The 12,714-nt window shown below is 35.9% G+C and overlaps 1 protein-coding gene across 1 annotated transcript; it reads left to right on the top strand.

Moving 5' to 3' along the window:
- Positions 1-490: 490 nt before the first annotated feature.
- Positions 491-2,806, top strand: LOC116004057. The gene is made up of 4 exons (XM_031243994.1): positions 491-568; positions 617-1,132; positions 1,251-1,313; positions 1,367-2,806. Exons 1-4 carry the CDS (start codon positions 491-493, stop codon positions 2,804-2,806), a joined length of 2,097 nt encoding a protein of 698 aa, XP_031099854.1.
- Positions 2,807-12,714: the final 9,908 nt, after the last annotated feature.

The following is a 12,714-nucleotide window of genomic DNA, read 5'->3' as shown; positions in this document are numbered from 1 at the left end:
TTCCACGTGTGTCTGTGAGTCAGAATGAGGCCCTCTTAAGGCCTTTCGAGGAGGATGAGGTTAAAGCTGCACTTTATTCTATGTTTCCTAATAAGGCTCCGGGCCCAGACGGAATGAACCCGGGGTTTTTTCAGCATTTTTGGGAATTAGTAGGCACAGATGTCACATCTTTTGTGATCAAATGTCTAAACGACTGTTCTTTCCCGAGTGGTCTGAATGATACAAATGTCGTCTTGATTCCCAAAAAAAGTAACCCAGAGAGAGTGTCTGACCTCCGGCCTATTGCTCTATGTAATGTGGTCTATAAGAATATGGCTAAGATGATTGCAAATAGGATGAAGCCTTTTTTAGGAGGTATCATCTCTGAATCACAAAGTGCTTTCATTCCTGGAAGGCTCATTATAGATAATATTTTGATTGCTGCTGAGGTTGGGCATTTTTGAATAGAAAGCAAGGTGGGGTTGTTGGCTGGGGTGCTCTCAAGCTTGACATGGCCAAGGCTTATGATCGCATGGAGTGGCCCTATCTCCGGGGTATGTTGCTAGCTCTGGGGTTTGCGCCTGAGTGGGTAAACCTGATAATGTTATGTGTTACTACAGTTTCATACAATTTTCAGGTCAATGGTGAGGACATAGGTCAAGTTATCCCAACACGGGGTATTCGACAAGGAGATCCACTCTCCCCATACTTATTCATTATTTGTGTAGAAGGTTTGTCGTTGTTATTACAGCAGGCTGAGCAACAAGGTCTGATTCATGGTTGCAGAGTTGCGAGGGGTGCCCCACCTATTTCGCATTTGTTTTTCGCAGATGATAGTCTTTTGTTCTTTAAGGCTAATGTGCATGAGGCAGGTGTAATTAAACAGTGCCTGACTGATTATGAGGCTTTATCAGGCCAAGCTGTCAACTTTAACAAGTCAAGTGTGTGTTTTAGCAGGAACACAAGCAGAGATGATAGGGAAGGAGTTGTGTCTGTGTTGGGTGTGGGACAAGCTCCCAATTTCGGTAAATACCTTGGGTTGCCAGCATTTGTTGGGCGAAATAAGAAGGCTGTGTTTGTGTATGTTGAGGATAAATTGAATCAAAGAGTGGGGACCTGGAATAAAAAGTTAATTTCTCAAGCTAGAAAGGAGGTGCTGTTGAAAAGTGTGGCACAAGCTATGCCAACCTTTTCCATGAGTGTCTTTCTACTCCCTCACTCGGTCTGCCTATCTATTGAGAGAGTTATGAATCGGTATTGGTGGGGTTCAGGTGGTGAAAGGCGCATTCATTGGAAAGCCTAGGACCGTCTATGCCTCCCCAAGAAGTATGGAGGTTTGGGTTTCAAAGATTTGAGAGCTTTTAATCTAGCACTGTTGGGTAAGCAGGCTTGGCGTTTTCTGACCAATCCACAATCTCTGGTGCCCAGGATTTATAAAGCCAGGTATTTCCCTCGGTCATCTTTTGTTGATGCTACTCTGGGTGGATGTCCCAGCTTCTGTTGGCGTAGTATTATGGCAGCCCATGAACTAGTCTGTTCTGGTGTACGAAGAAGGATAGGGAATGGTAAAACCACTTTAATTTGGGGACATCCATGGTTGCCTGATGATCCTGACCCCCTAATTCAGACTGTTATGCCTCAGGGATTAGATGGTTCTTTTGTCTCTGGACTTATTGACCCGACTACTAATTCCTGGGATCAGGAGATTCTAAAGGATATTTTTCAGCCTAATGATGTGGAACGTATTCTGAGCATCCCTATCAGCCATGATTATGAAGATTCTTGGTATTGGTATGGAGACCCTCGGGGTTGTTATACGGTGAAACAAGGCTATAGACGCATTTGTGGTGAAGTTATGAATGAGCCAGCTACTTTTGATAAATGGTTACCTATGTGGAAAATTAAGGCACCTCCCAAATGGAAGGCTTTCCTCTGGAGAGCTATCAAGGATGTTCTTCCTACTACTACAAATCTAATTTTAAAGAGGGTAGATGTCCTTCCAACATGCCCAATGTGTGGTCAAAGTCATGAGAACACAATGCACTCCCTTGTTTTGTGTGACTTCTCAAAATTAGTATGGCATGAGGCTTCACTTCCTATTTCATCTGTGGGGGGGGGGGATACCTTTGCGGATTGGTTCTCTAATGTAATGTCCTTGCTCACAGATGAACAACTTCTTCTTGTAGTGGCGACTCTATATCACATTTGGACTGCTCGCAACAGGGCCGTATGGGAGCACTCCTTGCCGCGGCCGACGGGAGTTTGGAGAGCAGCCTCGGCGGCGGTGCAAGCGTGGCAGCACGTCCATCATCCGCAGACCTCAAACACGGCACCTTCACTGCCTGGATGTCACCCGCCACCGCAAACAGCGCTGCCCAGCTTCGCCTGCTTCTTCGACGCAGGGTTTCTGCCGACAATAAGAAGGGCGACGGTCGGTGCAACCGTGCTATCGGACACCGGCGCTTTTGTTGCAGCGTTCAATGGTCTATTGCGGAGCTGCATGTCACCTCTAATGGCGGAGTCCCTTGCATGTAAGGAGGTACTCTCCTGGCTGAAGAACAAAGGCCTTGATCGTGTAGTTCTTCATATTGATAATGCAACTCTTCAACGATGGCTTACAGCGGATTACAATGAGTTTTTTTCTTACATTGCTTTTTCTATTGATGCCTCCAGGGCTATTATGTCGTCTTTTTCACATTGTTCTATTAGTTGGGTACCGAGAACTGCTAATTTAGGTGCCCATGCCCTTGCCTCTTTGGCGTTTTCTCAGTCTGAGTTTCTGTATTGGGATTCTATCCCTCCTGACACTATTTCAGCTTTGATTTAATATACCACTATTGGTTTGCTTTCAAAAAAAAAATGCAGTTTTGGCCAACTTCCTGCCCATCACAAAACGCAACTGTTTAATAGTGGTATTGCCTGATTCCCGCCTACCTAATACGCCGTCGTTTTGGAAACAAACTATTGGGATGCCTACATTAATTATGATATTTATTTGAAATGGCTGAATCTATTCGAAATACGATTAAAAATCTTTGGAAAACGAAATATTTGTATTAAACATCATGTCTCTATGCCAGATCTGAATTAGAATTATTTTTACATATAATGCTCAATGGTAGGCATCTATTCTGTTCACATTTACTACAAGAAACAAAGCATAATTGCGAGTTTCAATAACTATATGCATTGAATTACAAATGAATTTTACAATTTCCAAAACTAACATTAATTTAAATTAATAGAGATGAATTTAAAATTCAAAATAAATATTTACACCAACCTATACATCACTTCAACACTATAAATAAGAAGGCAGTATCACCCAATACCACTTGTTCCTGCGTAGTCTGTTTGTCATATTGGAGAGCAATATGAACTCTTAGAGGCTGCAATTGAAGGATAATTTTGATCCTCCTATAATTTTGATGGAATAGTGAATGAATGCATAAAGACATATAACAGCCATTCCAATAAAAAGAGGTGGCTAATTACCTCCACTGAGGCTCGAACCAACGACCTCCCATATAAAGGGAAGGGTTTGATGCCACTGGACCACAAGGTCCTTGGCAGGTCCATCCCATTCTAACCACATGAATGGGGCAAGCTATAGTATGGACACACATACTATAGTGAACAGTCCAGGCAGTGTAGTTCTTTTCCAATGGCAAGTTAATGAGAATGAATACTAAGATGCATTAAAAATGTGTGTATAAATTTTTTTTGTTTGAAAACTGTTTTAACTTTTTCTATAATGATGTGGTTTGATACTGTTTACAGGATCCAATAAAGACTGTCAATAGCTAGGCAAAGATGTACAAGGATGGATTGAAGGATCAAGTAACTCTTTTTTTTCCTAATTACAGTAACTCTTTTTTGTTTTTTTACCTATTTTGTATTTTTTTGATACTGTTTACAGAATCAAATAAAGGCTGTCAATAGCTAAGCAAGGATGTACAAGGATGGATTAAAGGATATATTTACAGCTATATGTATTTCCAGATAATGATGGATTCAAGGACAATCTAAGTACCAGAAACTAAGTTGATGATATTGAAATGGCTTACTCAAATAGCTAAGAAAGGATCCTGGAGAATACGCTTTTGTAATTACATATGCTGTAGGTAGCGCTTTAAAAGTTTACCATTTAAATGGCTTATTTGTTTTTATCAAAAATTTGAAAATAAAGCCTTTTCAAAAGTTTTTTTTTAAAAGAAAAAAAGCTTTATTTTCAAACAGAAACAAATATTAAGAAAAAAGTACTTAGAAGTGTTCAGCCGGTTTAATTTGTAGTATACATCAGTTATGATCAAATGTCTCTAGAATCCCATAAAAAGAAAAATATATTAAAATCTTATAAAAGGGTTGAAGATCAATCTGTCTATTTGCTGAAATTTTGCTCTTTACAGTTGTGAAAAGATGATATGAGGCCAATATTTACTTCTACAATTATAGGCAGCAAGAGGAAGCATTCAAATTGACAATAAAGCTATACTAATCTAATTGAATATTTAAATGGTAATATTACCTGATGATGTCTTCTTCTATTAAGTTCTTAGCCTCTTACTATAATAGCCTTCTTAATCTTCCTGCTCTGTAATAAAAAATTTAATTAAAACACAATGCTTTATAATACTCCGTATATGTTAATAGTATGAAATGATATTCAATATAACAACCAATTTAGTATTTCTAAAGAGTTATACATTTCAGAATGAGTTTTCATGAGTAATATTTGATTTTATTATTTTAAAAACATTATCACCTATAAAATTACAAAAAATTTATGCCGTGCATCGCACGGTGGCAAATACTAGTAATAGTAATAGTAATAGTAATAGTAATAGTAATAATAATAATAATAATAAAGGAGGGAACCATAGGTGAAAGTTATGTGCAACAAGTTAGGAAGGGGTCGGAGGATGAAGCCGGGAGAGAGACAGTGGTGTTGGTGGCGAACGGTGGCAGTTGTGGTGCCAATGGTGAGGTAGTTTTTTCCCTTTTTTTTCTTTTCTTTGGCGGTAATGCCGATGGTTGTTTTCCTTTTTTTTTTTTTTCTTTTCTTGGCTGGTCAGAAAAATGGTGATCGCCGGAAAGAATGGTGGGGGTGGTTGTTGTACTGTGGGTTTGGGGTAGAGCACTCGTGTTGATAACATATTGAAATCTCGATGTATCCTTATATCATGTCCAAAGTCATACAGAGAATAAGGAAGGGAAGAGAAAACTAGAGAATACAGAAACTGCTCAAACACATTCTTATTAGATGACCATTTACAATATATACATATACATAATTAGAATACATGACCGTTACAATAATAAAGGATACCATAAAAACAGGATAATGGCCATAATATCATATACCATAAATAAAGGATAATGACCATAATATTATATATATTTACAACACTTAGAAGATGAGAGCGACTTAATTGTGATGTGATCACATCACAACTTGAGCCCAATCCCTTTGAACTTTTCTTCAACAATTTGGTCAAGTCTGCTGGCCATTTCATCTGTTAGATGGTTCCTCCAATCTCCAACCTTACCTTTCCTGAAATACACATTATTTGGCCTATGAGAGCTCTTACCAGTCTTGTTAACCTCCATGTTGCTCAAGCTTTCAAAGCTGCAAAGCCTCGAGATTCCACCTTCTTCTTCCTCCTCAGAAAATGGACATCCTAAGAACGATGCAATTCGCCTCAAATCAACACCACATAGGCCAAATAATGTGTTATTCAGGAAAGGTAAGGTTGGAGATTGGAGGAACCATCTAACAGATGAAATGGCTACCAGACTTGATCAAATTGTTGAAGAAAAGTTCAAAGGGATAGGGCTCAAGTTGTGATAGATGTCATCACATCACAATTAAGTCTGATCTATCTCTCATCTTCAAATATCACATCACAATTAAGTCTGATCTATCTCTCATCTTCAAATATTATTGTGCTTGTTATAAATGTTATTATGTGGATATTATGATAAGATTAATTATATAATAGTTGTAACGGCTATTATATTTAAGTCACCATTATCCCTTTCCGTTATAGTTTGTTATTATATACACCCTTTGTAATATGTACAAGGTTGCTGGTGAATAAAACTCTTTCTCTCCCTATCTCTCTACTCTATATTGTTATCTATTGTATATGCTTATTATTTGGATACTATACTCAATTCACCGGCTAAGAGCTAACAGGCTTTCAACACATTATCAGCACGCTCCCATAGTGAACAGTATTTTTCAAATTGCCTATTTTTTATGATTTAACATAAATTGCAGAATATGTATACCATAAATTGCAGAATATGTATATTGATTCCTTTTGATATGACATATTTCTTTTTCTTATTGCATGCATAATCTCTATATATGATTTCAATATATATTCCGATGCCTTCAATATATGTTTTTGGATTTTCCACAAATAAATCTTGAAATTTATACTGCCTATATGTCATTTTTTAATGGAAATTTCTGAAAAAATATTCACTTACAAACCAAATCAGCAAAATTCCTATCCAATTTTTTCCAGAATCTTTCATGCCTTTTATCAACTTGGATTTCTTTTTTAATTCGAAACAGTGTTTTCCTCCATTTACATCTTTTACTGCAAAAATAAAAGTTTTTTTTTTTCGATTGCTCTCGATGAGAACGTATAATTGTGTATATGGCAACCACAGTTACAAAGTCTGAGAGATTGTATAACTACATATAGGTAGAAGTATAGGAGGAGTAGGAAAATGAATCACAATAAGACTCAAAGACATAGAGTCCTAACACTCCCCCTCAAGCACAAGGCAGACTAGCAATAACCTGTAGCCCTTCCCTGAGAAAAACAAATTAGGACCCGGAAGAGGTTTGGTGAATATATCAGCAAGTTGATCCTTCGTAGAAATAAAGTTCACTTGTATCTTTCCAGCAGTAACCTTATCCCTAACAAAGTGATAATCAATCTCCACATGCTTTGTACGAGCATGGAATATTGGATTGGCACACATATAGGTGGCGCCAAGATTATCACACCACAACTTGGGAACCGATACACCAGTAATACGAAGCTCACGCAAGAGAGACAAAATCCATGTTACCTCAGCACAAACATCTGCCAGTGCCTTGTACTCAGCTTCAGTAGAAGACTTAGCAATTGTCCTCTGCTTCTTGCAAACCCAAGACACGAGATTGGACCCAAGAAACACAGCGAACCCACTCGTGGACTTGCGATCCTCAGGACATCCAGCACAGTCAGAATCCGAAAATGCATGAAGCTCCCTGGAGGAAGAGGTGCGAATACAAAGCCCATAGAGAATAGTGCCTTTGCGACATACCGTAGGACCCGTTTCAACTGCTCCCAGTGCTGAACCCACTACTACAAAAATGGTCTACTACTACGGTTATTTTTATACATACACGGCGGTTTTTGAAGCGCCGTGTAGGTGGCCGCCTTGGTAAATAATTACTTTCTACGGCGGTTTTAAAACCCGTCGTGTATGATGCCTATATACGGTGGTTAAAAAACCGTCGTATAATCATAAACATATACGCCGTATATAACAAATTAACGCATTATATATATAATTTATAAGACGGTTCTGAATAATGACCGCCCTCTAAAGTGCACTTTATATGGCGGTTTTGAATAATAACCGTCGTCGTTAATAAATTTACACATTACATATATACTTTATAAGGCGGTTCCGAATAATAACCGTCGTATAAAATAAATACATATATACTTTATAAGGCGGCTTTGAATAATGACCGCCGTCTATAATTTACTTTATAAGGCGGTTCCAAATAATAACCGTCGTATAAAACAAATTTACGCATTCCATATATATTTTATAAGGCGGTTTTGAATAATGATAGCCATCTAAAGTGTACTATATACGACGGTTCCAAGATAGAACCGCGTATATACATGTATATTTACTTTTTAAAAATACTTTATACGACGGTTCCACGAGCAAACCGTCGTATAAATGTATTTTTAAATTTTTATTTTTTATAATTTCACAATTTTTAAATCTACAATATAAAATACAATAATATGCTATATATTAAATTGTATCAAATTAAAATACTTACAATAATTCAATATTCAGAATAATACACTTAAACATATATAGTAATAAGTATAACGATTACAAAAACATATAATCAATCCTAACTATCGAATACAATATATTAATAACTAAATAACAATTCACTCTCATCATGTAGATGTAATCCAAAAATCACAAAAACCTTTGCACCATAAATTTCTTATATGATCAATTTCTTCTTCTGAATAACTTTGAGTACCAAGGACGTACAAATTTAAAATCAATTTAAAAAGTTAGTATAATAGAAAGAATTAAATCTAATTTTAAAAATATATTGAAGTGATTCTACTTACCTTTTCTGATCCATCATCTAATTGTATTTGCAAAATTTCAAACATATATTTCATCACATAATAACCACACTCAACGGATCCGGGTTGTTTCGGGCACTACAACAAATTTAGAGTATAAAAATAATGCAACAATATGAACTATACTTAACATGCATTCTATATAAATATTAAATGCTTACTTGGCATTTAATCCATGTCGTGGATTTGATTTTATTTGACTTCAGTTTCTTTTTTACTTGTAATGTTTTGAGTGCACTATTCAAAAAAACAAATACATATATTTAAATAAATGACATATCATAACATACCACTTTACAATATATAAAAATAAATGGTTTACCTACTTGTCAATTACTTTCTTAATATTTGTATGCTCTTTATTCCCTTCAATAGAATCAAAAGAATACACTTTCAACTGTTCAGGGCAAATTACATACAATGTCCAATGATTACTGCACACAAATTTATTATTCATTTAAATTCAAAACAACATTGTATAAAATAAAGTATGTATAGCATAAAATACTTACTAGCAACAACTTTAGTTTTAAACCACTCAACAAAAGAACGGTTATGCTCACTTGCAACCCACATGTTATTTCTTCGAGGATTTTGGTCCTTTACTAGGGACATGTGTTCATCCATATAAGGCTCAACTTCACTCATATTATGCAAGATGTACAAATGGGCTTGTTCAACATCTTCACAATTCATAGTCAACACTTTGCCTCCATGAGTACCCTTACCTGCTATTCTCCCAATGTGGCGATACTTGGGAAGACCAATAGCTTCTACACCTGCCAAGTATTCGGTACAAAATTCAACAACCTCTTCAGCTATATAGCTTTCAACAATAGATGCTTCTTGCCTATATCGGTTCCTAACATACCCTTTTAAAACTTTCATGTACCATTCAAATGGATACATCCACCTCAAGTAAGCCGGACCACATTGTCTGATCTCTCTCACCAAGTGTACAAGTAAATGAACCATTACATCAAAAAAAGAAGGCGGGAAGTACATCTCTAATTGACATAATGTAATAATGATTTCATTCTCCAATTCATCTAATGTGTGAAGGTCAATAACTTTCCCACAAATTGCGTTGAAGAAGAAACACAATCTTATAATTGTGCGTCTCAACTTTTTAGGCAACACATCTCTAATAGCCACCGGTAATAATTGTTGCATTAAGACATGACAGTCATGAGATTTCAACCCCACCAATTTTAAATCTTGGAGGTTCACAAGCCTTTTGATATTTGATGAATACCATTGTGGCACTTTAACACCATGCAAACAATCACAGAAACTTTTTTTTTCATTTCTGGACAGAGTATAAGTAGCTGGAGGCAAGTAAGTCTTCTTCTCCATAGGGTGTGGAGCTAATTGGGGTCGTATTCCCATTTCCACCAAGTCTAATCTAGCCTTGAGTCCATCTTTAGTCTTATCCTTTATATCTAGAAGTGTTCCAACAAGACTATCACACACATTTTTTTCAACATGCATAACATCAATACTATGTCTCACATCTAACAACTTCCAATATGGAAGATCAAAGAATATTGATCTTTTTCTCCATGGACTCTTTTCCGCTGGATGTATTTCAACATTAGATTTTTTTCGCTTGCCTTTTTGGGATTTAAGCTTTTGAACCTTGCCAAAAATAATATTTAAATTTTTTACTCGTTCATAAGCTTGCATCCCAGTTAGTGCACGTGGAGCATCACCATATTCTTGTAACCCATTAAAAGCCTTCTTTAATCTGCGATAAGGGTGGAATCTATCAAGAAACCTCCGATGACCCATGTAGACTGTCTTTTTTCCATGAACAAGTTGTTGATAACATGTATCCCCTTCACATATAGGACATGCTTTATGCCCTTTAACACTATACCCAGACAAATTACCATAAGCTGGAAAGTCATTTATTGTGCAAAAGATCATTGCATGCAACTTAAATGACTCTTTTCGATATGCATCAAATATTACCACACCTTCATCCCACAACTTTTTCAAATCTTCAATCAAAGGTGCCAAAAAGATGTCTATATCATTCCCCGGTTGTTTTGGTCCAGAAATCATCAAAGACAAAAGTATATACTTGCGTTTCATACATAGCCAGAGAGGTAGATTATAAATCACCAACATAACAGGCCACGAGCTATGCTTACTACTAAGATTACCGTGTGGATTAATTCCATCGGTACAAAGTCCAAGTCTAAGATTTCTTGCCTCATTGCCAACTTCAGGAAATAAATTATCAATTGCTTTCCATTCAAGAGAATCAGCTGGATGTCGAATCTTCCCATCAGAAATTTTTTGATTTGCATGCCACGCTAGGTTTTTCGCATTACCTGGTTTTGCAAATAGACGTTTCAATCTTGGAACTATTGGAAGATACCACATCACTTTAACTGGGGGCACATTTAAGATCACTTCACCATCAACATCCTTCCTTTCTTTGTAACGACATGCCCCACATATTGGACACACATGGGACGCTTTGTATTCGTTTCTAAACAATACACAATCGTTACGGCAAGCATGTATTTTTTATATCCCATACCCATAGGGCACAAAATCTTTTTGGCCTCATATGTACTTTTCGGAAGTTCAATACCTTCCGGAAACATATCTGTTAAAATCTCTAGTAAGGCGTAAAACCCTTATCGCTCCACCCATTCCCAACTTTTAAGTTGAATAGTTTTAAAACAGCTGATAACCGTGTATATTTACTACACCCCGGCCATAAAGGTTTCTCAGCATCACTTGAAAAGCTATTCAACTCTTCTGATCGATTAATGAACTCCTCTCCGACATCACGAATCATAACTTCTAATCGATCCTCTTTGTCCTCATCTTCATATCCTTCGGTCTCAACATATGTGCTAGATGTATTTGATATATCTTCTCCATGCCATATCCATTTTGTATATCGTGGATTAAATCCATTGCAAATTAAATGGTCGAATACATCATCTTCATCCAAATTCGTACCATTACAACACTTCGTACAAGGACAAAGGAAGTTCCCGCAATTATTAGGAAGAATTTTTTTTGCAAATTCTAAAAAATTTTTAACCCCATATTCATACTCAGCACTAATACGAGATGCTATTATCCAACTTTTATCCATTAAAAAGAACTTCCTAAAACATTAACTTAATTAGCAACTAAATACCAACATAACAAATTCACAATTCAAACAAATTAAAATAAAAAATAAATTGGAATGAATCTCTAGTTTTGGAATTTCATTCCAGATTTACTGGAATGAAATGGAATTCATTCCAGTAAATCTGGAATGAAATTCCAACATTCCATTCATTACTGGAATGAAATTGGGAATTTCATTCCAGTAATGAAATTCCAGTAGTGAAATTCATTACTGGAGGAATTTCATTCCAGATTTACTGGAATGAATTGGAGAATTCAATCCAGTAAATCTGGAATGAAATTTCAAAATTGGAGATATAATATATTAAAACTATTCGATTTTTCAGTTTTTAAACTAAATCAAACCGTTTTGTCCCGCTCTACCCTAATGCTTTATTTAATTATTTACTTGTTAATTTTGGTTTCTTTTGCTCTTTATTTAATTATTTACTTGTTAATTTTGGTTTCTTTTGCTCTTGTAGACATTTTATCAATGTTAATTTTGGTTTCTTTTGCTCTTGTAGACATTTTATCAAACACCTTCTATGCATAAATAAATCTATACACAAGTAATTTAGCTAGAGAAAAAGATATTCACAAATAATTAAATAACATATATTCTTGAAAAGAAAATATTAATACATACAATATCACATAATACACAGGATTATTAAAACACTACACAAGATTTATAAACCCTAAAATTATTAAATTATATTTATTTTTCAGTAAAAAAAACAGTACAAAATATAAATAGGTACGCACCTGAGCAGTGGCTACGGCGGCGACGGCGGCGTGCAGTGGTGTGAGTTGCGGCAGCGTCACGGTGGTGTGCGTTTCTGCGTAGAGGATTCCGTCGACAGTGTTCGCAGTTCTTGTTTAATAAGGGCCCTAAAATCCTACGCAGTTTTGTTTTTTTAGAAAATAATATGTGCTGTGCTATAGATTATGTAATTGATCAAAAATAAAGTCAGCCCTAATTAATCCTAAGTAGTTTAGTAATGAAAAGAGCGCCAAAAAACTAATACGTATACCGCCCTAATCTACAAAATTTTTAAAGAAAATATATATAGGGCAGTTGGTGTAATTAATTTAACCGATATATTATTTTTAGTTAGTTAACTTATTTTTTAAGTTAAATTATTAGTTCTTTTATTTTTTTTTAGTTAACTTATTT

The sequence above is a fragment of the Ipomoea triloba genome, chromosome 14 (genome assembly GCF_003576645.1).
Source record: "Ipomoea triloba cultivar NCNSP0323 chromosome 14, ASM357664v1".
Lineage (NCBI taxonomy): Eukaryota > Viridiplantae > Streptophyta > Magnoliopsida > Solanales > Convolvulaceae > Ipomoea > Ipomoea triloba.
Note: the sequence above shows the minus strand (reverse complement) of the source record. Positions and strands in the feature narration are given on the sequence as shown.